We start from the raw sequence: 27,556 nt of genomic DNA, 5'->3' as shown, positions 1-27,556 counted from the left end.
CACACACACACACACACACACACACACACACACACACACACACACACACACACACACACACACACACACACACACACACACACACACACACACACACACACACACACACACACACACACACACACACACACACACACACACACACACACACACACACACACCAGTTGCTAGGAAACGCAGGGCAGCCAGTAGAAGCTGTGGTGATATTTTGACCCCAAGTTCGTTGTCTGTCGGTTTAAACGCTGAGAAATCCTGCTTCCTTTCCCGATGAGTTACCTTCTTTTTTGTCTTGTTGTCAGCTTTAACAGGGAAACAAAAAGGGCTGTAGGAAATACTCTATATACATTCATACATATCCTACTGTACTTATAGGCAGATCCATATCAGTAGGTAGAGCAAAGCTGTAAATCACTTACTGTAAAGATCGGTTTCATCTAAAATCTCAGACTTAATGATCTCCTCGATGACGTCTTCTAGTGTAACAATACCCAAAACCTCGTAAAAAGGGTCTCCTTCTCCTTCATTGTTGACTCTCTGCACAATGGCCAGGTGAGATTTCCCTAAAAAATCCAATACACACAAGTGTCAGATACATATGACACAGTTTTGCACCCAATTCTCCATCAGTGAGTATTTAGTAACCTCAAGAAAGTGGACTTTATGTTAAACAAAAACATATTTGTATACTTTTGACCATACAACAGATACGGATGGGCTTTATTCTATATATGGTGGTACAATCCGGTATCACCTGATTGAAGATGGGTTTCCTTTTGATAAATGGTCCTCTCTAGGATTCTTCTTTATATCATCTCAGGGAGATTTTACATTCATCATACCTGGCTTATTAAGAACTAAGAACTCATTTTTTGCATTTTAAATGAATCTTTTTTGTAAAGGTGCTTTGAGACAACAACCTTCATGCTACACAAATAAATTGATTTGAAAAAACTGAATTGCTTAATACATACATAAAAATCTGCATGGTAGCTTCAATCATTTATTTCAAATTACCTAATATCCTTGTCATTTCAGTTCTATGGGACTGTGATAAAAAATGTTTATTTAAAGAACCCTCCACCCATGGATGATGAGAAAAGATAAAAGTGATGATGCTGAGCAAGAAATTGTTCAAACACTCATGGATTAGGTCAAACATCAATTCGTTGCATTTCCTTAGCAAATCTCCTGTGGTTCCACATCTGTTTTCCCAGGCGCCCCACCCCCACTCAATAAGCTGTTTAAAAATTCCTGCCCAGCACTATCAACCAAAATGTTGAAGATTCTTTTCCTGTTTCTCAGCTAGTGATCATTTAAAAGGAATTTTCCGGGGCCCGTGCTAATATTAGACCTGAAATGAAGTTTCCACTCTGGTTGGGCAAATGCTCTCACCGGCGTGACAATGGAGGAAGTATAGTGTCTGCATGAATGTCTTCTCTGAATGCCAATACCAATTATGGAAAACCTTGAGCCTTTGGCTTTTAAGGCGTTTTAACATATAAGTTAATACGTATGAAAGCAATAAGCCAATGAGGATTTGCTGAAAGAAAATTCTCAGACATGGTGGAATTTCTTTCAAAAGCCACTGAGAAATGATCAGCTGTAGCGTTGTTATAACTGCAATATGTGGGATAACAGAGAAGAGAAAAATATAGCTGATTCCAATAAGTGTAAGATTTTTCCTAATGACACAGAGGCTTTTAGGGCAAGTCGGTTTCAGGCTGATCATTAATATACGATTTTGTGATTTTCTCATTCTCAAAATGTTGTTTTTTCACATAGTTTCCATCTGCAGAAATGTTTACTGAAGTACGTCCTTCTCGGGGGGGGAAATTGTGAGAAACTATTTCACATCACACTTAGATCCTTATCACGACTTTACGTGTGTTGTCAATCCATTTCATGCTGCTTCTTCCCAAAACAACTTCTATCAATGAGCACTTGCTCACATGACTAGGCGACAGACTTTTATACAGAGTTATCCTTTGTTTTATGCCTGGCAAATGCGGACCACACACACACACACACACATATATATACATTTTTTTCACATTATTTGTGGAAAGGGATTTTCATGGATTTTTCCATGATGAAGGTTCCCTATAAATAGTGCATGAGATTGTGGATGGCGAGTCTGTGGAAAATATTCTAGTAAAACCTCCATGTCTAAGGTATAAATTAAGACATTGAGAAAGAAATAACAATCCATGGGAATAAATGTTAGTCAGTTCTTTACCTTAGAACCTTACAAAACAGTTTCCACACAAACCACATTTAACGCTTCTAAGTTATACAAGCCTTCCCGTTATTAATAGCAAATTCTACATTCTCCCACTCATTACATGCACACTTACCAGAAAATCTACTGACTTAAGAAGTTCTGACTTAAAAGGAATAGTCTTTTTTTACCAGCTACCAAGCAGTAACAATATTAGATCCATTAATTGATTTATTTTAATTACTTATGAACAGTTTCACTATGCTACTTAAAACAGTGAAAATATGTATTAAAAAATATATACTCTGTATATATTTAAATATTTATCTTACAGCACAGTGAAATTATTTATCCCTTTAAGGAACCTGGGATCAGACAGGATACAGCACCTCTGAAGCAGAGAGAGGTAAAGGCTTTGCTCAAGGACCCAACAGTGGCAACTTGGCGGTGCTGGGGCTTGAACCACCGACCTTCGATCAGTAACCCACACGTCTTAACCGTTGAGCCACCACTGCCTGCAAAATTGGTACAGTTTTTGAATTCTGGAAAAACTGACCAACAGATCCTTTAGGAGCATCGCTCCTTCACTGAACATGCTCTTTATTTATTTATACCCTTTCTATTAATCGGACTACACAGGAGTCCATCCAAGTGGAGACCTACTCAATATTTAGTGAGTGTTTAAAATGTTACGCCTGATTGGTATGTATATCTGTTCATTCTGATAGTGTATAAATCTTCAGTTACTTCCCTAAATCAAATTGACAAATACAAAAAAGAATCCCACTAATCAGTTGAATGAAGACATTTAAAGGCTATCTGCTGGGAATGTGTAAAAGATGACAGTCTGAAACCTGTAAAGTATCAAAACACAAAGATTACTGAGAAAACATTAGGCCTGGTCTGCAGGGTAAACTCAGGTAACTTGCTTTTTTTTCTTACCAACCTTCCTTACTCACGGCACCATGCAATATTATTTATATAAACTGCTGCAATATAAGAGAGTATACAATATTGGGTGTCCTTTTATACTGTAGAAAAATAATAAACATCCAAGTGTTTCTCTGCATAATTCCCTGCTACACTAATGCACTTAGTTTCCCAGAGTTCCACTAGTGCTTGGATACTATCAATGCAGAAATTGTTTTCAGTATGCCAGAGCGATGATCACACTGCCTGCTTCACGTCTGAAATGCTGGCGTCTCAGGAACTTCTGTAATGGCCCAAAAAGGTGCAAATGGCTGGGAGCGAGGTCAGGACAGTATAGTAAACATGGCAAGTGTTGTTGATGAATGATTGTGTGTACAATTTCCATAGAAATATCCGTCTCTTCCACAATTTATCTGTTGATTTTCAATGATCAGTCGTTCCACTCCCTGAATGTTCACAGGGACGACTGCAGTGGGCACAGAGCCACCTTTGCCAGGACCATCATTCACAGATGTATGGTCTTTCTTAACATGTCTGCACCATTTACAGTATATGCTTTTCTGCAGACCCAACTGTATTCCTGACCCTACTTTAGAGGATTGTACATTTCAACATGGTTACACATATTGTCACCATGTGTAAAAAATCAGCATTTTTTTTTTTACACATACAGCATTTAGCAGGTCCCCTTATTACAGAGAAATGTATACAAGCTTTAATTATCCGGGAAACTAAGTTTAACACTAAATGTGTTTTAAACTTTTTCCATTGCTCCAAAGTCCAATCTTCATGCTCCCCATCAAACTAATTAACCCCACCAACAAGTGTTTTTCTTATAATCCCTCCAGCTGTTCAGTGTTACTTCTGTGAGTTCTCACATTGTGTGTGTGGAAATGCTCTTTAAGCTTTTCAACAATTAAATCAACATTGCTGTGATTTCTACTGTCCATTTTTTATTATGCGACTTTAAGCAGTTGATGGTTCAGTACTATACTCACAGGTTTTAATAATGCACTGGACATTTGTTAACCCAATTCTAATCATGTCAGAAATCTTATTAGTTGTTTTATTTGCTTGAAACATGCTGATAATTTGGCCAATCAAATTGGCAGTGTATTAAAGCTAATTAACTGCAGAATAAATAGCACAATAGTAGAGTATAGTCATCCCTTGGTAAGCTTGACCATGAGTAATGATGCTTTAGCCCATGGAGGATTTGCTTTCTTTTGTTTTCAATAAACATCAGTTGACACGTACGTCACGACAAACATTGGAGAATTGCTTATGTGGGTGTTACTAAGTCCTTTGCATAGGAAATATGTGGCATTTTAAGACAGGCTTTGTAGATGGACTCATCACAATTGTTACCCAAATCTGTTTAAGTCCATTTTCCGTTGAGCTACCATTTGTGAAATGCTGGACTGTTTTACAAGCCTGCATAGCCCACTGGACAATTAACTGTTTCTGTAGACGCAACGACTACTATCAGCCTTTATATCCATACTGTTTAATATATTCAACCTTTGCCATAATTTCAGAATGGAGCACTGATGTTAATAAAAGACTGGCTACTTGCAGGCATGGATTGCAGCCCTAAAAGTGAGTGAGTGATGAATGTATTTGCCCATTCAGGGAGTATTCCTGCCTCATTCCTACTGTAGGCTCTGGATCCACCAAAATTCTGACCAAGATTAAGCAGTTACAAAAGAAGACTGAATGTAATGCAAATGACTGCCAGTTTTAAGAAAGCCTTGCTTAAAGGTGTTGCATTATATTTAAATACCCCAGTAAATGCATGAGAAAACATTTTGCCATTCGTTTGTCTTCATTAACCGCTTCATGCGCTTTATCCTGGTAGTCATGGTGGATCTGGAGCCTATTCTAAGTACACCTAGCGGGACGTTGGATTATACTCTAGATGGGATGCCAGTTCAAAGCCGTGTACTTAGACAAACATGCATATGCCAAGGGTCAATTTTACATAATTTATCCAAGTATATGCATGTTATTGGGGAGGGGGAAGGAAAACAGAGACCCCAGTGGAAACCCATTCTGACAACAGGAAAACATGCAGAATCCCCAGGTAATAATAGGGACACTAGAGCTGAAAGGTGGTCAACGTTATTATAACTGAACTCAAGATTCTAGTTCATTTTAAATTCATATTTATATTCACTGCAGAACTCTTGTCAGTATTGGACTGATCCAAAATCACCCAACAGCTATAGTTATACCAGCTCAACTACATTGTAAACAATGTATTTTAAACACTGACCAAAATGCTTTGGCCATTTGGCTTTGCAGTCACTTCTTCACAGGAAGATAAACTCAGTTTCACTCACAAGACATGCACAAGAGAGCCAGTCTTAACCAGAGGCTTTACTTCAGAGACTCTGTAGAAATGTCACAAGAAAGGAGCTGTTACGAATACAAATCTATAAAATGAGAAAGAAGAAAGCAAGATGTGGTGAACCTAGGAACACTGAACAACACAGTACATGAACAATGACTACTGTTGACTGTATGACTAAGCTTGCTAAAGAATCTTTTGAATTATGATGAAGAATGTGAAAAGTAGGCAGAGGTATGTCAAAGGTCAACATGCACAGACACCTCAATAGTGTACTAATAAACCCAAAACACTGTTATTCGGTTCTGAAAAGCAGAAGAACGGCTGCAATAGGCTGCAAAGGATCAACACAAGCCTGATCAGTTTGGGGAGAGAGTGATATGAATGGATGAAACTATATCCATATCCATATCCATGGGGATGATACTGATATCATACTTGCAGAAAAGTGGTCAGTGGGGAAAATAAACTAGCACTTCATCTATGAAATGTGAAATAGGCCAAGTGGTATACAAATAATATTTGCACTTACAAGCATTTGTTTTCCTATAAAGGGCCGGATAAGATATGAGACAAACTGCACTGCACGGTTTTACCTTATAATGTTTAACTTCGGTACATTTGTTTATGTCTACATATAAAACAATTGAAATTGATTATTCTTGTTTCATAGTGGTGCATCACGATACATAAATGCATGTGACTTGATAAACCACTACAACAGTGGATCTGCTTCTAAACCAAAGTTCTTTCATTAAAAAAAAAAAAAAAAAGTTGGCCGTGCTTATTGGCTCTGCTATAGTATTTTCTTTAAACATTACTCCTTACCTGCTATAAACTCGATAAGAAACAATAACACTGAATTACTGGCTGCAAAAACACCTTTGACACCGTAAATAATGTGACTATTAACCACCAAAACATGATTGCAGCGTCAAATAAACAATGCTTTAAAAATATTCTTCTAATGTTCGAGAAGCGTTCAAGTCAAACCAGGTTTTTTGATTGTGCAGAATAGCAGAACACAGTTATGAGAGTAAAAACTACTTTTATTTTTCTACATAATTTCCTGCTACACTAAAGCACTGATACCAGTCTTTCACTAGGGCTTGGAATAATATCAAAGAAAGGGCCATTAAAGGAGTTCCTGGGAGGCCAGTATTTCAGCAGTGACAATGACAATGCAGGCAGTCCGATCATGGCTCTGGCGTACTGAGAAAACTTTCTACCTTGATGTTATCTGAGCACTAGTGAAACTGATGCATAAGTATAGCAGGGGACTATAGAGAGAAATAAAGGTAGTTTTTACTCTCATAACTGTGTCCTGTTATTCTGCACAATTAAAAATCCCGGCTTGACTTGTGTAGTGCATAAATGCCTCTAACTGAAAGATGTTATATGCTGATAGCATTTAAAATTTGTACCATTATTTATAAATGTTTAGCTGTTGTTAGAAACTAGAAATTAAAGGGTAACTGAGATGCAAGGGTGGATTTGACTTCTACCTTTCTTGAACTCTTCTAGCATTGCATCCAGCTTGGTGTCATTAAAGACAAAGTGCAGGGGGTGGCTGTAGAATTTTGTGATAGTTTTCAGTGGAGTGCAGTCATCTGGGTCTACAAAGGCCAGGTCTTTGACAAAGAGGAGATCTACAATGTTGCACCTGTCCCCTTCAAACACAGGGATGCGCGTGTAGCCGCTCTCCATGATCTCCGACATGGTGTTAAAGTCAAGGACCGCATCAGCTGCAATCATAAAGCAGTCACGCAGAGGAGTCATAACATCCTCCACAGTCTTAGTCCTGAGCTCCAGAGCACCCTGAATGATGTTTAGCTCCTCCTTGACCAAATCATTGTATGGGTCAGTAACCCTGAGCATCTCAAGGAGCTTCTCTCGGTTGTACACCGTGCCAATCTCCTGTCCCAGCACATGGTCTAAAAGTTTACTGACAGGATACGATGCAGGGAAAGTGAGGATCATAAAGAACTTGGTTAAAACCAGGGTGTTTGCACCAACAGCAAGCCCGTGCCTCGAGCATATTGCTTGTGGCACAATTTCTCCAAATATCACAATACCGATGGTTGATACAACCACAGCGATCAGACCAGAGCCTGCGATATCATCCAGCAAAATGGTCAAGGTGGTGTTCACGAGTACGTTCCCCAATAGCAGTGAGCAAAGCAGATAGTTTCCTTGACTCCTCACCGGTTCAATCTTGTTTGCGTATTTTTTTTCCTTCTCTGTGCCACAGTTCTGGACTATCCTGAGCTCCATGGGGTCGAGGGCCATGAGACCCAAATTCAGTCCACTGAACATGCCGGACAAGCACAACAGCATTGCAATAAATATTACCTGCAGCCAAAAAGGCAGCAGGAACTTCTTCTCCTCCACGACGAGCATTTTGGTATCCTGCCCCTCGTGGTAGATCCAGGTGTGTTCAGACCACGCGTCGTTCGCACCGCCGGCAGCAGGTGTTGGTGCGGCAACGCACATGTAGTATACTTTGCTCTTCTCGGTTTTGCGCAGGGGTTTCACTTCTATCTCGATGACGCCGGACGTGGATCGGCTCACATCCACGTTGGGGAGAATGATGATATCGGACGATCGGATGCCACAAGGCTGGAAGGCTTGGCTGTACCCGGCTGGAGCGTCTGCGACCCCGGACACGCCGCTGCTCTGCTCCTGCTCCGTGAACGCGATCTTGGACCACGTCTCGTTGTTAATGTTCTGCCCGTAGACCCGCAACTTCACGCGCGATCTCTCGCTAACGCGCAGGAAGCCTCGGTCCATGAATGACACGTCGTCGGTGTCTTCGAGACGCAGGCCGATGATGACGGTCTCCTCCGCCGCGTCTCTGCCGTCCGAGCGGCTTATCAGAGCGCCGGTGACAAATAAAAAGAGAACAGTCAGCGATCCAACCGGGCTGAGCGCCGCCATATTAGAAGTGGGCAAATGCAGTCCAGTGCTTTGCCCTTTTTCACATGGGACAGGGTTTTGCTGAATGAAACCGGGATGCAGCGATCAGAGCGAGTCCGAGTCCGCCTTCATCTCTGCTACGAGCTGTCTTGTGTGAGGCGACAGGATTGACATTACACACACCGCGGCTCACAGCAGCCCGATGACACTCCGGCGCGCGCTCTCTGGGAAATCTACTGTTATTCCACTCCAGCGCATTGCTGACTGACAGGGACCTGGGCCAATCAGGGGGCAGCATGCGAATGAAGGCGGGAACAACCTGAACGCACAGCAAATGACGTTATGCAGAACGTGTAAAGTTTAAGCGTTTATAGCGTTTATAATGACTTCTTGAAAAATAGGAGACCGTTAAAATCTGACAATGGCTTTAACAGCATGGTGACATTTCTACAAACAAACATGAAATGGTGGGAAATTTTAAAATTTAGAAAACGAAACTGTTGTGCATAAAAACTCTAATTTGGTTAAATAAATAGATAAATAAATAACTATCCTTCTGGTACCACAATTTATGGTAAAACTCCCAGAAATCACACCTTTTCCTCATTCTGCAAAACATTCGTTAAAGTTCCGGTATCAGCTCGGTATTAGACATTGTACTGCTGCCTGATGATTGGCTGGTTGGATAATTCTTCAAATAAGCAGATGCAGAGGTGTTTCAGATAAAGTGGACGATGAGTATATACTGTCGTTCTAATAGTGCTCTATGTTGTTTTGCTGCTATTGCCCTTAAATATGAACAATTAAAAATATATCTATGCAGCTACAGTAAATCCCAGTTTTGGATTAGAAATAACACTAGAACACCACAAATGGCTAAACTCAAATTGTAATACAATTTAATAAATTTATATCCACATTTGATGAATTAAGTACTTATATATTATTTCAGTATTTATAATGTAATCATCCAGGTTTGGCCAGTTAGATTGAGTGTTGGTTTACCCTTAAAACTCAACACAGCATAGGTGAATGACAATTAAAAGAAATACATGTACTTATGTGTAAGACTTGCTGGTGTGTGATAACTTGTGATAGACACCAGCTTGTGTGTGCTGGTGTGTGATAGACTTCAAACTGTGTATTTGGGATTTGTTAGGTAGAACAAAAGTTATCATTAACTACTTTTATAAAGGGTAAACTTTACCACTACTGTAATATGAAAAATCTCAAAATAAGCATTTTTGGTCACAGAAACAACAAAAAACAACAATAAAAAACACATGATCATGTGTATCTATTTATTTGCGTATGTGACTCATTCTTTTGCTCAGTCATGTTTGTGTAGTTGTTTAAAATAAACTAAAATATATTGCATCATATTCTATTTTGTCCAGAAGAAAAGGATAAGTAACTCTACACTGCACAATCCTGAGCCCTATGTTTATTAAAAAAAACAACAGAACAAATAACAGGTCTTTGAGGGTCAGAAATCTGTCTGATAAGCAAGTGATCAAATACTTATTTAAAACAGTAATTCACAAATAAATTGTTAAAAATCATACAATGTGATTTCCAGATTTTTTTTAGGTTCTGTCTCTCACAGTGGAAATGCACCTATGCTGAAAATTGTAGATTCCTCCATGATCTCTAAGTAAGAGAACTTACAAAATCACAGGGTGATAAAATACTTATTGACCTCACTGTACTTGTTTATGTGGTTCACTAATCAGCCAATTGTGTGGTGCGATGCAAAAAAAAAAAAAAGTTCAAGATACAGGACATGAACTTCAGGAAAATGGCTGAGGATGCACTAGGGGAGGATGCAAGTTGTCAAAGGCAGTGTAATGCCCTGGGCAATGTTCTGCTGGGAAACCATGGCTTCTGGCATTCATGTAGATTTTACCATGATATGAACCACCTTCCTTACCGTTGTTGCAGTATAACTACACCCCTTCATGGCGAGGTTATTTTCCTAATGACAGTGGGTTCTTTCAGCGGTAAAATGCAGCTTTCCGCACTGCAAAAATTGTTCATAAATTGTTGAAGAAACATGTCTAAGTGTGTCAAGATGTTGAATTGACTCCCATATCCACAGATCTCAATCCAGTAGGATCAGACAGACCAGATCCATGCAGACCTCACATTGCAGTTTACAGAACTTGAATAATCTGTTGCTAATGTCTTGATTGCACAGCACACCTTCAGAGGTTGCATCAACAGGTTAGCACTATTTTGGTGGCAGAAATTAGACCAAGACAATGTTGCCAGGGGGATTAAATGTTATGGTTAATCACCACCTAAAGGTCTTTCATATTGCTTTTATAAAGTATTTAGACAAGCCAGCAAAATAACAGTCTGATTCAGCACTATTCGGAAAGTAGTATAAAACCCTTTCTGCCATGGACTTTACATATAACTGGGATGGTGAGGACCCAGGTTTGATCCCAAGCTTGAGTGACTTTCCATATGTTCTCCTCATGTGCATGTATGTTTTTTTCTGCTCTTTCTTGTGTCTTTCCACCTTGTCAAACATGCTAGTGGGTGGACTGGCTAAGATCATTTGCTTTTCGTTTAAATGAGTACATGTATGTGTGTGCATGTTGCCTTTATCCAGTGTTTATTCCCAGGATATGCTCTGGATTCACTGTGGGCCTAATGATAAGGCAGATACTGAAAATGATCACTTTTGCTTTAAGATGTGGCATTGAGTATTAAACAGTACAGCATCTCATTAAAAGACTGTACTGTATTTGTAAAGTACTGTAAATAATAAAAACTACAGAAAAGTATTGAAATGACTGTGTTTTCAGTTCACTTTCCTTTAATTTCTTAACAACTTAAGTTTATCCAGAGGTGTGACAGAGCAGTAAAAAACCTATGCAGATGGGTTATATAAAACACCCAGAAATGTTTAATATCCCTGCTGTAAATTTGCTTACCCCACAAAAGGGCCATTGTACAATCTTTGTCTGTAGATGGAGCCAAAACCATTAACAATAACTCTACTAAATATTCTTGATAAAAGTGCCTTATTAAGAGAAAAAAAAAAGAACAGCAGAAGCAGTTTTAGACAAGGGAAACTTTAAAACTCAAAACATTACCCTGATTTTCCAGGCACCAGAGAGGTGTTTCAATGATAAAATTAAACTGTTAAAAAGGTTTTACATAATTTTTGCACAAAAACACATTTCCAAAATAAATTGTCACTTAAGTCTGCAGCAAGCGTATATAATTGTCTGTCCAAACCGATAGGACTAACATTCTTTTATCTCTCCACTGCATTACCTGGCATAAAGTCCTCTCTCTCTCTCTTTCTGTTGGACCTTGAGGACTGATAAAGATGGATTCTCAGAACTGGGAGAGTCTTTCTGGGGCACCAACAGGTTTTAACTGAGGCAGTATTAACCACATTGTAAGATTGTAAAATTAAATTATCAACTGGCTTTAACATGAACTAACTCAACCAAGGTTATGCCTGTGCATATGCTTTCTGCCACACTGCTTTAAAGTCTGCACACTTGCTCCAAATGATCAATAAAACAGCATAATCACAAACATGCAAATATGCATTTTCCCTTGCTGAAGAATCCAACCTAGTTGGACAAGCCAACAAAACACAAGTAGAGGATCTGCACAGAAAAATAGATATTTTACTATACTACACATTTACAGTAATATGATCTAAAATCATTTAAAGAAGAGAACTATTAAGAATACTCTGAGTGTGACATACCAACATACAGTTCATGCTAAAAAGTGTAACGTGGTTAAAGTAAAAACTGCACTGTCTACATGTTTACATTAAGCCAATTCATGCAAACAGTTCACAAAAAGGTGAAACAGTCTTAAATGTACAGTAAATTACAACCACTTAGACACAGGTATAATGCATGTTGGTGCAATCAACTTCAGGACAGCAACCTAAACCTTCAATCCAACAGTCATGTACATAAATTACACAATTTTACCTCTCACTTCTAAAGTCTTCTAAGGTCACAAGACATTTTGTTTACACTCAAGGCACACTTTGTATCAAATTTGCAACCTTAATAGGTCTGATTCTATTCAATATTCTATTGTTTATTGGGTCTAAAATAAAAAAAATAAAAAATAGAACATTTAGCTTAAGAAAGAGTTGGCCTATGGATCCAAACTCGAAATAGGTTTGGATAAAACACATTTCTGTTTATCCAAGTTATACTCCAAAGACTCTTTTTAATAGTTGATCCTATGTGTTATTATTGTCTGTGCACCCTTTAGGCTGGTTTTGTCTAAAATTCTTGTGCACACAGCTTGCAGAGATAAGTAAAAACCCTGAAGGGTAATCCAAAGCTTTCTGGGAGTAATGATCAAGGCTGTGCTCTAGGACAGACATCTGTTTGACCTTGCTGAAGCACTACTGATATTACAAGTGGGAGAGGCTTTATTACACATTCTACTGACATTCCTGCAGAGAATGTGATTTCACTTGAGCATATAACAATGATTTTAAAAAAGACAATTTTATTCATTCAAATAGGCAAAAAGCACAATAAGTTAACATATAAATCAGTAGTAAACTGCTAATTAAAATGTGCTTGTTTTAAGCAAGCACATTTAACACTGACAATACTTAGGTTTTCACCTAAAAATGATTAAATTTAACAATGTTGGTTATGAACTTACATAAAAACAAAACATAGACAAATAATTCCTGTAAATTAGACGTTACCTCAAGACATACAGGACTATTTAGCAGACAATCAAAGCGCACATGTCTCTTTGGAGTGCAACACTCTGCACAAAGTGTGAGGAACAACCCAAAGTCCAAGTTAAACCTGTCATCAATATAGCTTGCCAGTGCATTATTTTAACAAGTGTATAAGCTGTTCCTGAAGGATTCGTGAGTGCTCCACACTGTTAAGGGGATAAAGGACAGAGATATTTCATCACAGTTTTTCTCAACATTAATTGACAGATAAAGCCACTATAACAAACAGGATTTCTGTTATGACTTACTTCTTTTGGATGGCTTCTTGCCTGAAGGAAAGAAAACAAGATATGGTATGATTGTTGAGACTTAAAGGGTCTGCAATCAGGTTGTCTACTAAACCAATCTACATTACTGGCAGTGGCGTTATACTTACTGATACTGCAAATGAGTAGTTATTATAGACATTTTCCTTAGACTCTGCAACACATGCAAAAAGGAAAACATTTATTCAAACATGTTCACCTCCACCTGAGCTAAACTTTATATTTTATAAACAGTTGCAGATTCATTGGTTGTTTATTAAGATAAAGAAATATAATGAAATTCTGAGAAGTGCTTACATCCTCAGAGTGCAGAATGGCGTCTTCCTGGATCACCATATTTCTTGCTGCCTGACCGAGCAGCTACAAAATCACAGACATAGACAACAGCAACAGATAGACAGACATATAGATAGACAGACGTGTATATATAAAAAGATAGACATATAAACAAGCAGACAGACATATAAACAGAAAGACAGACAGACAGACAGATGGAAAGACAGACATACACACATACATATAGACAGACATACAGACAAACGGACAGACAGAAAGACAGAAAAACAGACAGACAGATAGAAAAACAGACAGACAGGCAGTTAGATAAATTCCTATCGTAATTGATTTTTAAGGGAATTTTAACAATATGAAAAGCGGACGCTGGATTAATTTGCTGTAAATACGTTTCAGGTTAATGTTAATTTATCATATATAGTTGACTATGATAATGAGCTTTTAATGCAAATCATCGTTCTGTCAGATATGAATATTTCAGCTTGTGTTTTGGGCTCTAATTACTAAATCTATCACATGCTAATCTAATGCTAGCTGCGGCTACAAACACAGTAAGCTAACAGTTAGACTGTGAGCCAAGACACATGACAGTTAGCGCGCGTGCAGCACTTACCTCTTGGCTACGGGATCCCTTTAATATCTGGCGTGTAAGAGCGATCACATCTCCACTACAACAGCCGACTTTATCAGACAACAAACCTTTAACAGACTGACCGAACCGAGGCTGCGGCTCTGAGGAAGCCATGGCTGAAAACTACGGAACAACCCGAGGGCCAAACCTGGCGAGAAAATAATGCTATAGACCTTTTAGCACCATTATGAGATCCCCAAAACTACACCGTTAAGAGGCTATCTGTACGTCATACATGAAAACAGAAACAGATAGAGTACAAAAGATTATTTAAAATGTTTTATTCATGAATATCACATTATTACTTTTTTAAAGATATAATTTATTTTTTAAACTCTGCACTTCTATTATTTTCAATCAATTAGATTGAAATCATTTTTCAATCATTTTTCTATTAGCAGTTTTTAAACATAATCTAAATCTAATCTCTTACTACTTATATGATACTCAGGGGGTTCGGTTTATTTAACCCCTGATACATCACTAGTTGATCATCGTCTCATTCCATGATCATATGCATACTCAATATGCATTTGTTTTCTTCTTCTTCTTCTTCTTCTTATTATTATTATTATTTCATTTAATTTATATTTTATGCTCGGCCATCCTCATCAAATAAGGTTATGCCACAACACAAACACATAGCAAATTATTGCTGTGATTTGAACCAACATGCTAAATCATCTTATCATGACCAAAAGTGACTGAACCAGAAGAGACATTCTGGTGCTGAAACAAATTTTGCAGTCTAGTGTTGTATTTTAATGCTGTGGGATTTAAGTCAGTTTAGGTGCTTTTATATTATCTTTACACTGATGAAAGCCTGGTGCGATATTGGTACTGTCATTTTTTCCCTAATCAGCAGCATCTCTTTGGGCAAAGTCAACGTGGTTGTCAGATACTTTGAAACACATTAGTCTGTATCAACCAGTGAACCAGTGAGTTGGTTGATCTTTTTTTTTCACATCTGCTAGTCAGTCAGACCAAACTATATATTTGAGTACCTATTCAAATCACACCAAAACACATGTTCTTAATGGTTTGCAAGCAGTATTATCTTGAAATGGAGTAAATGGTGCAGTTATGTTATGTTATTATAAAGAAAACATTATACAGCTAATAACTTATGATGAGCCATGTTGTTATAATAAGTAATATTAATATAAGTAATTATAGGAAAATAATCAAATTTGATTTTCAGCACATTATAAAATGCTTATTCGTCTCAACTGCAACAGCAATACAACAATTACAATTTTAAATGTATTCATTTATATCTTTTTTTAAATAATTATAGTTGTTTTATTTGTTTCAAGACAAGATTATTTATTCATTTATAAAAGCTATAGTGTTTTACTCACCAGCCCCTTTTTCTTCTATTCTTGAAATTAAGTCTTCTGTCTTTACCTTCAAATACACACACACACACACACACACACACACACAGCCACACACACACACACACACACACACACACACACACACACACACACACACACACACACAATAATAATAATAATAATAATAATAATAATAATAATAATAATCAGCAGTAAATTTTAATAATGTTAAAAGAAAATGTTTAGAAGAAAAAACGAAATTATCTACTAACATAACACACAAATGCAAGATTTGAAAACTGGTATGTATGCCTAGAAATAGATTTAATAATTTTAGATTTGTTACATCTAGATTAATATTTAGATTCTATATATTTTTTAATATATGTTAAATTGAAAACACCAGATAAATTCTAAATAGTTTTACTTGTTAATATATTCTTGCAGTGTAAACAATGCCTGGTTTTGTGTGTGTATATCTATATTTAAGATATTGATATTACACAAAAATTACTTTTACTTTTGTAAAATGATATGTGCAAAAGAAAACCTCTGTTCTTATGAGTTAAAAATGACATTGACTGTTGAAGATAGCAAAGGTGGAAATATTCTGAGGTCAAGGAGATGACATTGAAGAAGCCATATAAAATACCCATGAGAGCTTCCACACAGCCTGTGGAGTGCCAGTGTACTTTTTAATGCAGGTCTAATTGAAATCTCTTAACATCTAGGGATGGCATGGTTTATTTGTTTGTGTGTATTTTCTGCAGTTATTGTTGCAGTCTTTTATCTGAGGAAAATCCATGGCTTTCTGGGAGATGATAGAGCTCCTCCACACCTTCCTTCTCTCCCAGTTATCGGGAGTCTTCTAAGCCTGAGGAGCGACAGTCCACCCCACATTTTCTTTCAGCAGCTGCAGAAGAAATATGGAGACATTTATTCTCTTATGATGGGCTCTCATAAAGTTATCATCATCAACAGTCTTCACCATGCAAAGGAGGTCCTGCTAAAAAAAGGGAAAATATTTGCAGGAAGACCACGCACTGTAAGTAGCCTTTATCAGTCTTTAACATTTCTATTATGTTGTTATTAAACAATGTTGAAAGTTTAGCAGTGATTTACAAGGAAAAAGTCCTTTTAAACAATCTCTCTTTTCAAGGTTACTACAGACATTTTAACACGGGATGGGAAAGACATTGCATTTGCTGACTATAGTGCCACATGGAAGTTTCATAGAAAAATTGTCCATGGAGCTCTGTGCATGTTTGGAGAGGGAATTGCATCCATTGAGAAAATAAGTATGTATGAAAAACAGCTTATAAAATAAAACTCCATAGCTCACAATTTCATCAGACCACATTCTAAAAACCCACTTTAGAAAGTTATAACACATTCTCTTTCTTTTTATTCCTCCCAGTTTGCCAAGAGGCGAGCTCTATGTGTGAAAACCTGACTAACCTACAGAGCTCTGCAGTAGATTTGGGCCCAGAGCTGACCCGTGCTGTCACAAATGTAGTATGTACCCTCTGTTTTAGCTCCTCATATAAACGTGGAGATCCTGAATTTGAAGCTATGCTCCAGTATAGCCAGGGGATTGTGGACACAGTTGCCAAGGATAGTTTGGTGGACATCTTTCCATGGCTCCAGGTGAACCTTTTTCTCAAAATATAACACAGACTATTGTATTCAGTACACGTCACAATCAGAATACCTACAAACCATCGCTGTTTTCATGTATAGCTCTTTCCAAATGAAGATCTAAAAATGCTTAGGAGTTGTGTTTCCATTAGAGACAAGCTCCTTCAAAAGAAATATGATGAACACAAGGTGAGATCCAGCAATCCACACAATTTCATTAGTTCACTTTCTGGCATTTTTCACTTTACCTTACTTGAAATGTGTCTCCATCTGCAGGCAGACTTTAGTGAAAACATCCAGCGAGACCTGCTGGATGCTTTACTCCGTGCCAAATACAGCTCAGAGAATAACAACACAAGCACTCAGGATGTTGGTCTTACTGATGATCATCTACTCATGACTGTAGGGGATATTTTTGGTGCTGGAGTGGAGACTACAACCACTGTGTTAAAGTGGACAGTTCTTTACTTACTACATAATCCACAGGTAACTAACTGGTTATTTTCCTATCATGTCTTACTAGTCACAAAATTTTAAACAATATAGAACATTAAAGTATACTTCATCATTTATATCAATATATTATATTAATTATATATTTTATTAATATAACTGATCATGCTATCAGATTCAACATGCATCACACTTCCACCAGTGGGAAATTGCATGTAGAGGGAATTACATGAAGAAAGTGACATGATTTAGTTTATATGGTTTGCAGGTTCAGAGAAAGATTCAGGAAGAGTTAGACGCTAAGATTGGGAGGGACAGGCACCCCGAGGTTAGTGACAGAGGAAATCTGCCGTACCTGGAGGCCACCATCAAGGAAGTGCTTCGAATCCGGCCAGTCTCACCACTTCTCATCCCTCACGTAGCTCTCTCAGATGCTAGGTAATTCCACTTTACATTGTACTGACAATAAAACTTGGACATTGTTTACATTTGTGTTCATCTCTAATTCTGTCTGTTGTGTTACAGTATAGGAGAGTATTTTGTACAAAAAGGGACGAGAGTCATCGTCAATCTGTGGTCTTTGCACCATGATGGAAAAGAGTGGAAAAACCCAGAACTGTTCAACCCGGGTAAGTGAAACACAATTGACGATTAACTACTATATCCAATCCGGAGCCATTGGGGTATCCAAGTCAATGTTTTTACTTCTACATTAATTGAGGGGGGGGGAATATTTTACTGAATACATTTTTTTGTTATTTCATACCTAGAACGCTTCCTTGATGAAGAAAAAAAAAGCCTGTGCTACCCATCACCCAGTTATCTCCCATTTGGTGCTGGAGTGCGTGTGTGTCTTGGTGAGGCCCTGGCCAAGTTGGAGCTCTTCCTTTTCCTATCATGGATCCTGCAGAGATTCACTCTGGAAGTGCCTGCTGGCCAGCCTCTGCCCGAGCTGCAGGGCAAATTTGGGGTTGTTCTTCAACCCCAGAAATATAAAGTCATTGCCAGGCTCAGGACAGGCTGGGAAAAGAAGGTACAGAGCCAAGAGTCTAAGTCAGGCTAATATGTTAAATGTATTTTTTTCACTTATTTTTGAGACTTCGTATAGATATTTGTTTTTTGAAAATTAGAACAAAAGAATTTTGTTTGTACAGATTGTTTTAAACCAAGTGCTCAGTTTGCTACTTAATTGTGGATATACTGTTTATATACCGTAATGACTTTAGCAGCAAAGATTTGTAGAAATAAAATAATCTTAGAAATTATTAACCTTGAATATATCTTTTTTGGGAAACAGTAAAGTCACAAACTCACATCTAATGCCTGTAAACAGGTCTGAGCAAACCAGACATGGAGGTCATGTAATAATACATAAATTCACCAATTTGTTTTCATTTTTCCAAAACACAGTTGGTGTGTATTGATATTTCACTATAAATAAGATTCACTACTATAATATTAGTGGTATATAATGTGCTGTGTAAAATGAGTCAATAAACTTGAGTCAGTATCAGTGTGGCATTTGATTTCTTTGATTACTGGTTATTTAATCGCATTATTTGATTCTCACTCATTTGTTTAAGGGTTTATTTAAAAAAATTACCCATAGCAGAAAATACAGATTTATAAATCGGCTACTACTGAGCCCAACTCCTGAAAAACCCCACAATAGTTTGAACATGACTGCGCACCAGTGCAAAAAAGGTCCATAAAGACATGGATGAGCGTGTTTGATGTGTAAGAACTTGTCCTGCACAGAGTCCTGACCTCAGCCTATTAGAACACCATTGGATTATGAATTACAGTGTAATTCATAAAAATTCATACGCATGTAAAGGCAGGTAAGCGAATACTTTTAGCGTATATAGTGTACTGTATATTATTGTTAGCACGTTTCCCAAATACAGTTTGGCATTGCAAAACAAAAGGTATGTACATAACCAAAATAGCCGGCACAAGTAAATAGCATGAGTACGTCACAAAATGACGTCCCCACCCCAAAATTCAACATGGCATGATGTATCTTTATCAATTAGCATGGCTGCGAAAATGTCATTGCTGTTTACCATCCCACAGCTGCATTGATGCCGATCTGTGGACAGATCCAGAGGTGGTGATTTCCATTTTCTTTGCATGGACTGATGTAATGCATTAATTAAATGAATTGTGGGTCTGTCACATTGGTTTGCTCAATTTTCTTGTGCTGGGAGGTTAAGAAGACTTACTGTAAATGGAGGTGTCAAACCAGCTACATTTCATAACACACCAGTAAAGAGTTTTATTTTGTTTTTATTTTTAAGCACCCCATATGTCAGACGGGCACATTCACCCATCAAGGAAGCTTCATGACTTTTAACTTAGCATGTGGGACATAATTATAATTATTATACAGTAGGGTACTGTATAATAATTATAGTAACTAACATGTTAAGTACAACTGCATATTGTAAATTTTACAGTATGTCACAAAATACCCTACTGTTAATATTTACAGTATGGCAAAACAGTTATATTCATAACAGTAGACTACTGTAAAGACGTTACAGCAGAAATTATCATTATTTACAGACTTTTAAATCAACAACTCTGCTGCTACAAAATTACTGAAAATATACAACCACATAATTTACAGTGTGTTGTTAAGGGGTCAGTTGAGGTTCTCCACCAGGTGAACAGCAATGAATATGGTGCTTTTGACAATCTCCATGAGCCTCCTCTATATTGCTGACTTACCATTCTAGTGAATTCGTCTCACCACAGTCATTTAATTGGCAAACATTATGATATAATTTGTGCTATTTATTTCGACACAGTCTTAAGTGAGCAGAGTGAACAGCAGTGGACTGAGCACACAGCCCCGAGGGTTTCCAGGGCTCAGTTTGGTGGTACTAGAGATGGTGCTGCAACTCAGGACTAATCAAGGTTTTCCAGTCAGGAAGTCTAGGATCCAGTTACAGATAGATGAATTTAGGTACAGCAGGCTCAGCTTTTCATTTAGGGGTACAGAGCTCCTACTTGTCCATAATCTGTTAAATGGTTGGGACAGAATGCAAACTGCAAAGAGTCCAGTGAGAGGGGTAGCAGGGTCTTGATGTGCCTCATAACTATCCTCTTGAAGATCTTCATGCTGGTGCATGAGTGTGACTAAGGGGTAGTTGTTAAAGCAGAAAACTTCTTGGGTGTAGGTAAAACGGTGTGTTCTTGAAGCACATTGGCACATTGTGAAAGAAATGTTTTCTGGTCAAGCAGCCTTCTATGGGTTTACTCTGCATAGAGCTTTCCTCACATGAGCTGTGTTAAAACACAAACTTGGCCATTGGGATAAGGAGTAGTATTCCTGGGGTGGTCATTAACCTGTTACTTCTGTTCAGTGTATCTGGAAAAATGCCCTGCAACATGTCTTGTGATATTCATTAAGTGTTGTGTTTCGCTGCCCAGGATACCTTGGTCCTCGCAATTCTTAGAGTCACAGGTCCTCAGCAGGACACCCAACTCTGCAATTCCCCATAGCTTCTGGTCGGCACATATAGAAGTGATCTTGGAGACAGCTAGTCACACTGTCAGAGTCACCATCACTCGCAGCCTCCCTGAACATATGCCAGTCAGTGTGCTCAAAAAAGCCCTGAAAAGCAGAGATGTGTAAAATGTTTAAGATAATTTAAAATGTCCTCTACTTGTGGCGACATGTGCCCTTTGAACCAAGCACTATCTAAACAACCTGTATCACAGGAAGCCTTGGTGAATATATACTCCAAAGGTCAGGTAAACACACTCCAAGAATGAGCAACTGTAAATCGCTTCTCTCCATATATATATCTCACTTGCTCTCTCTCTCTCTCTCTCTCTCTCTCTCTCTCTCTCTTACACACACTTGCACATCAGAGTGGAATACAATGGAGCAACTTATTCACAACTTCAAATCTTCTATTTAAGGCTCTATAAACCCACAGTGGCCTAGAATTCAGTTTTTTTTTTTTTAGCTCATTTAAATTTTCTATTAAGGCAAAATGTACATAACCCGTGTTACCTGCAAACATGAAAACAAACAAACAAACTGACTACAGTATAAGCAGTGCCCTATATCAAGTCTAGTTAGTGAAAAGTATAAAAAACCTACACCTTGTTCAGAGTGGAAAGAAATGTTTATAAACCCAGCAAATGAATACATTTCTTTTATGCAGTGTCCTTGACCCCAGAATGTCTTTGCTGGATTCTTACATTAATCTAACCATCCACAATTCAGTCACACGGTTAACAGTAAAGTGAGAAAGTAAGGTGAGAGCAAAGCACAGAGAGTCTTCTTACTACTGTACATGGTCATGCTTAGCATGAGGGGATCCGCACTGAGAGTCACTGTATGTAGGAGCAGGAGCTGCAGTCTGTTCACCCCATCCTTTTATGCAGGTAAGAAATAACTCATCAAACAATCTGGAAAATAACATAATAGATAAGGAAGTTTGTAAAGTTACATTTTATAATTGCCCCAACCAATGAATTCTATACCTGACCATTTTGGTGATTTCTCCTTATATGCAACTAAACTGATCTCAAGAACAATTTTTTTTTTTACACATTAACTTAAAAAATCTAATTAAATCACATGCTTAAAATCCATCTTTTCCCCTGACTTTTATTAATGTACATTTATGTACAAATTTGGTTTATGAGAGTCAGGAATAGTGACCTCTACTGGTGCATCTAGTAATGAAAGCTTATTTCTTTATCCTGTGTACAGGCATATCCCAGGGAAAACAGTGCATGAGGTAGAGTATAGGCTTATTGTATAAACATTTTGTACATGCAGTATATATCTATGTTTAATTATATATAATTGTCTACCCATCATTTTGAGCAGTGGTTTTCCAAACAATGAGTCAAGACTCAAAGTCCTGGGCATAAGAAGGCACGAGAACTGGTTGGACAAAAATGATGCCAATATCCAAGAACTGCTTGAGAAAATACATAACTTTCTATGTATCAAATAAAACTGTGCAACAAAGAAAGCTACCTGCATCATCTTATTTAGCACAGTCCAAGTCAAGCTTTTATGCAAAACCCTTGGCTAAGTTAAGCCTTTATTTGTCACATATACATTACAGCACAGTGAAATTCCTTCTTCTGGGGATCTGGAGCTGGGGATCAAACTTCCGATCAGTAACTTAGTGCCTTAGCCCTCTGAGCCACCACTGCCCGGCTAAGCTCAAAAGCTGAGTCTTTGCAGTTAGGCATGACACTAATATATTTTTTACGACCCCTAAGAACAGTCTCTGGTCCACCATCATCCGGATCATCCCAAGCTCTCGGAGCGGATGGCACTGACAAGAAACAAATCTTAGAGAGATGGTCATGGCCAGCCATGCTCAATCAACTAACAAAGTTTACCAATTTATGTGAGAAAGATCCTAACCTGTGTTCTTCTCAACCATGATGAAGCACCCAGAGCAAGGCCATTTCCCAGAGATCCAGTGTGGCTTCTGTGCAGGTCAAGGAACCACTGACATGATTGGTGGAGCTCACTAGTGCCATTCTTTTGAGTGTAAAGTGACAAATTTTTCATATTGCTTAAAGTTTTTGGCTTATATTTTGTTTTGCTGTACTTAAACACCTTACCAATTATTTCATAAATATAAAATACTGTATTGATTTAAAGCCCACAAAACTTACATTTTATTTAATAAATTACTGAAGCAAGCTAAATTCTATACTTTTGTTGTATTTCTTAACATAAATGCAAAATATAACTATTTATGGATAAAACAGATCAGTCACAAGTATACCAAGCTGGTAAGTTATCCCACCACAAATGCAAAATATAATCTTTAGGAAACAGGAAACTCTACTAATCTAAACTATCTAGACCCCAGGAACGTTCCTGCACCAAGCCAACCAGTACAGCGGTATGAACCAAAACTGCCAGCTTTTTAGCAAGGGGAAGACATTGAAAACTATCTTTGGCAGTTCAAGCGGATGGCCAGGACCTGGTGGTGGCCGAAGAAAGAGTGGAGCTATCGACTTGTCCCATTGCTGACAGGGCAAGCACTGGAGCCGTACCTAGCAATGGATGAGGAGCAGGCAGAGGTGTACGCTGACCTAAAGAAAGCACTTTAGGTTTTGCTGGAGAAATTTAACATCTCATCAGAGACCTACCGCCAGAGCTTCCGAGCATCCTCTGTTCCAGTGGGTGAGTCACCAACAGAAACCTACCACTGCTTAAGGAACCTGTATTAACGATGGGTATGTCTTGAGGTGCACTCTAGGAGGAGATCTGTTATCCTAGAGTAATTTCTCCGTGTGCTTTCATTTGATGCTCGCACATGGGTGCGGGAACATGAGCCGGCAACTGGGCTGGCGGCTGCGAAGCTAGCTCAACAGTACATGAATGCTCACCATGGAGGTCTACGCACTCAACCACCTAGAGGTACTGTACGCACTGTTGCAGGGCAGGACTAAGGGCCCTAGAAATCACGCCGGTTAGAAAAGTACCTGGGTACCCCAGCCTTCAAAATGTCTGTGAATGGTCTTGGTGTTAGTGGCTGAAGGATCCCAAATGACATTTCTAAGTTACAAAAGGAAGATGAGTCTTTAAAGTCGCTCTTTAAAAGGGCTGAGTGTGAGAATGCAACTAAAATGTGCAATGAAAAGTATTTTCAAATTGTTTTACATTTAGCACACACTGTCTCCTGGGCTGGCCATCTTGGTGAGCAGAAAACATACACACGCATTAGTTCACGCTTCCACTGGCCCACACTATTCACTGATGTACAGAATTGCAACACATGTCCCATCTGTCAAAAAAACAGTGTTATTTCCCAGCGGGGAAAAGCACCCCTGCCCCCTCTCCCTGTAATCTCTGCTTCCTTCAGATGCATCGCCATGGACATTGTAGGCCCACTCCAAAAAAGTATGCCAGGACATTGGTACATCCTGGTGGTTAGTGATTATGCTACAAGATTTCCAGAAGCCTTCCCATTATGATGCATTACCACACCTAAAATCATTCATGCTCTCGTTCAACTTTTTTCCAGGGTAGGCATCCCAGAGGAGGTCCTGACGGACCAGGGAAGTAACTTCACCTCACAGCTAATGGGGCAACTGAACTGTCAGCTGGGCATTACCGCCATCAGAACAAGTCCTTATCATCCACAGATGGACGGACTGGTGGAGAGGTTTAATCAAACCCTGAAGAGCATGCTACGTAAGTTTGTTGCAAATACAGGACGTCATTGGGATAAATGGCTGGCTCTTGTGCTTTTTGCATACAGGGAAGTACCGCAAGCCTCAACTGGCTTCTCACCATTCAAACTCCTCTATGGCTGGCAAGTCCAGGGGCCATTGGACCTGCTGAGAAAGGCCTGGGAGGACCCTGCATTCAGACCCGAGGAGAAGGGCATAGTGCAGTATGTGCTGGAGATGAGGAACCGATTTGAGTAGTACGGGGAACAAGCTAAAGAAAACCTACAAGAGGCACAAAGAGCTCAAAAGGATGGTTTGACCAACATGCGAGGCTTCGACAGTTCCAAACGGGGCAGAAAGTGCTACTCTTATTACCAACATCCTCGAACAAACTGTTAGCCAAATGGCAAGGTCCGTACACAGTGGTCCGCAAAATGGGGCCAGTGACCTATAAGGTCCACCACCCTAACAAAGGGAAAGCCAAACAGACTTACCACGTGAACTTACTAAAGGAATATAAAGGGCTGACCGGTAAGGCAACAGAGACGTCGCTTCTGATACAAAAGGTGGAAGACATGGAGGATGATGGTTCAGAGGTAAGACCTCAAAAACGACCGTCAGTGGTGAGCTTGGATCACCTGGAAGATGTGAAGGGAGAAGAGCTAACTCCTCTTGAACCAGTTTCCTGCTTAGTTCTGCCAGAGGCCTGGGCAGACCAAAATGATCCAGCACATATTACACCTTTCATAGACTGAATGTCCAATCAAAGTTTCATTCCTACCCAATGCCGTGTATAGATGATCTGCTGGAGAAAATAAGGTGAGCCCAGTTCATCACCACCTTGGATCTGTGCAAGGGTTACTGGCAGGTGCCCCTTGATCTAGCCTTTAGACCGTGCACCGCGTTTTGGACTCCGATGGGGCTGTACCAATTTACCGTCCTTCCTGTTGACCTGCATGGGATGCTTGCCACATTTTAGAGGCAGATCCCAAACCATGACAGATCATGATGCCAGAGTTACATGGTGGTACTTAGCCCTCCAACCTTACAAGTTTAAAATACGACATCGACCAGGCAAGCAAAATGTGATCGCCAACTACCTGTCCCGGTTCCCAGCCAGTGTGCAGCTTGGAGAGGGGGAAGGTAATGTGACAAAGCTGGCTTAGTTGTCACCGCTGGGCAACACTGGTATACACACACACAAACACACACACTCTCTCTCTCTCTCTTTAACTTACGCACAAACAAACGCACACACTTTCCCTCTCTCACACACACATGCTTACCACCGACATACTATACATTACTCCCTCCTCTTCCACCTGTGTTCATAGTCCCAGACATTTACATTCATGTTGCACCGTTGTTAATGTGTTGTGCTGTTTTGTATTGTTGGTTTGTTTGCTATGTTTAACAGCACTCCAGTGTGCAATGCTGAGTCGACCAAACAGAGCAACTGGGCGGCGAGCAGTTATGACTGAACCATGCCGTCCAATAGCCAATAGCTTCTGTAAATATGTACATTTTAAGCCTGGCCAGACCATTGCCTAAATGTCAGGAGGGGTGACTGAATTTGTGTGTGTAGAGAATTCCAGTGCTAAATGCATTGTTTTGTAAATGAATGTTTTATTTTAGTTATTTTAATAACTACAGTTAAATGTTGAGTTAAATGTGATTAAAATAGGCAATAATGGGTAAAGTACCGTTTTCTTTTCTGGCCGTACTTACCAATTTATGAGAAGTCCCAGGAAGGTGCGGCGTCTGGCCTATAAAAGAGTTGACCAGACTCCAACTAATTGCTTGTTAACAAAGTCAAAGTGAGAGTGCAACTGTGGTGCCTTGAGCAAACTTTATAATGGTATATTGTGGATACTCACTGTATATAATTTTGGGATTGTTCCCCTTTATTTTGCTGTTTTGTTTCTTTGGTACTTTGGGTCTCTTTTGTGCACTTGTAAATATACTTAATTTACAGTGGACTGCGCGTTTTCCTGGCACTGTAAATAAATTTCACTTTGCACTTGTGGGTTGAGCCATCATTTTTCCACCTTTTACGAACATTTACCACATCCCTAAGCAATGGTGGATCTCGCTTTATCACAAAGAAAAATAGATCATACACAAGCATTTCTTTCAGCCTGGACAGTCATCTACTACTGTATATCAGTGTCCTTTAGCTTAGTTTATGTCCAAAATTAGGCATAGTGCCTTACGTATAATGGCCCTTTTTCAGTGGTGTCAAAAGTATTTACATTCATTACTTGAGTAGAAGTATAGCTACTAGGGATTAAAAAGACTTCTTTAGAAGTTGAAGTATCAACTCAAGCTTTTTACTCAAGTAAAAGTGTAAAAGTACTGGTTTCAAAACTACTTAATGTAAAAGTAATGTGAGGGGGGAAAAGCATTAAGGATAAAAGCTTAGGCTGTGCCACAGGCCTATATACTGCAATAACACGTGATAAAAAAAAAGAACAATGTGTTGTTTTTTTAACAGCCATAGTGATTTTGGATACTGTATATGGCAATTGAAAAAAAATGCATTTTAATACAATGCAAATATATTAAAGAGTGTGTACTACTATTGATGGGTACTA

At 38.8% G+C, this 27,556-nt stretch overlaps 3 protein-coding genes across 4 annotated transcripts in view; 1 reads left to right on the top strand and 2 right to left on the bottom strand.

Annotated features, from left to right (window-relative positions):
- cnnm2a (cyclin and CBS domain divalent metal cation transport mediator 2a) overlaps positions 1-8,809 on the bottom strand; it is a 15,504-nt gene extending 6,695 nt beyond the window's left edge. For both annotated transcript variants that reach the window (XM_053502957.1, XM_053502958.1), the window contains exons 1-3: positions 7,004-8,809; positions 417-560; positions 162-299 (exon numbers count right to left, since the gene is read on the bottom strand). In XM_053502957.1, coding sequence (XP_053358932.1) covers positions 162-299; positions 417-560; positions 7,004-8,435 — 1,714 coding nt within the window. In that variant the 5' untranslated portion in view covers positions 8,436-8,809. The remainder of the gene's footprint in view (positions 1-161; positions 300-416; positions 561-7,003) is intronic.
- A 3,240-nt stretch (positions 8,810-12,049) lies between these two features.
- Positions 12,050-14,505, bottom strand: borcs7 (BLOC-1 related complex subunit 7). Its single transcript, XM_053502660.1, has 5 exons — positions 14,341-14,505; positions 13,731-13,793; positions 13,544-13,587; positions 13,416-13,436; positions 12,050-13,313 (listed from the first exon to the last, which is right to left on the bottom strand). Exons 1-5 carry the CDS (start codon positions 14,470-14,472, stop codon positions 13,262-13,264), a joined length of 312 nt encoding a protein of 103 aa, XP_053358635.1. The 5' UTR covers positions 14,473-14,505; the 3' UTR covers positions 12,050-13,261.
- A 1,897-nt stretch (positions 14,506-16,402) lies between these two features.
- Positions 16,403-19,283, top strand: LOC128529254 (steroid 17-alpha-hydroxylase/17,20 lyase). The gene is made up of 8 exons (XM_053502659.1): positions 16,403-16,743; positions 16,858-16,996; positions 17,116-17,345; positions 17,439-17,525; positions 17,613-17,822; positions 18,058-18,227; positions 18,315-18,418; positions 18,560-19,283. Exons 1-8 carry the CDS (start codon positions 16,432-16,434, stop codon positions 18,850-18,852), a joined length of 1,545 nt encoding a protein of 514 aa, XP_053358634.1. The 5' UTR covers positions 16,403-16,431; the 3' UTR covers positions 18,853-19,283.
- Positions 19,284-27,556: the final 8,273 nt, after the last annotated feature.

The sequence above is a fragment of the Clarias gariepinus genome, chromosome 8 (genome assembly GCF_024256425.1).
Source record: "Clarias gariepinus isolate MV-2021 ecotype Netherlands chromosome 8, CGAR_prim_01v2, whole genome shotgun sequence".
Lineage (NCBI taxonomy): Eukaryota > Metazoa > Chordata > Actinopteri > Siluriformes > Clariidae > Clarias > Clarias gariepinus.
Note: the sequence above shows the minus strand (reverse complement) of the source record. Positions and strands in the feature narration are given on the sequence as shown.

Coding starts and splice junctions, on each gene's coding strand:
- LOC128529254 (XM_053502659.1), top strand. CDS start 16,432: ATGGCATGGTTTATTTGTTTGTGTGTATTTTCTGCAGTTATTGTTGCA. Junction 17,526..17,612: donor AGAAATATGATGAACACAAG/GTGAGATCCAGC, acceptor CTCCATCTGCAG/GCAGACTTTAGTGAAAACAT. Junction 18,228..18,314: donor GTAGCTCTCTCAGATGCTAG/GTAATTCCACTT, acceptor GTTGTGTTACAG/TATAGGAGAGTATTTTGTAC.
- borcs7 (XM_053502660.1), bottom strand. CDS start 14,472: ATGGCTTCCTCAGAGCCGCAGCCTCGGTTCGGTCAGTCTGTTAAAGGT. Junction 13,588..13,730: donor CCATTCTGCACTCTGAGGAT/GTAAGCACTTCT, acceptor CATGTGTTGCAG/AGTCTAAGGAAAATGTCTAT. Junction 13,437..13,543: donor ACTACTCATTTGCAGTATCA/GTAAGTATAACG, acceptor TCTTTCCTTCAG/GCAAGAAGCCATCCAAAAGA.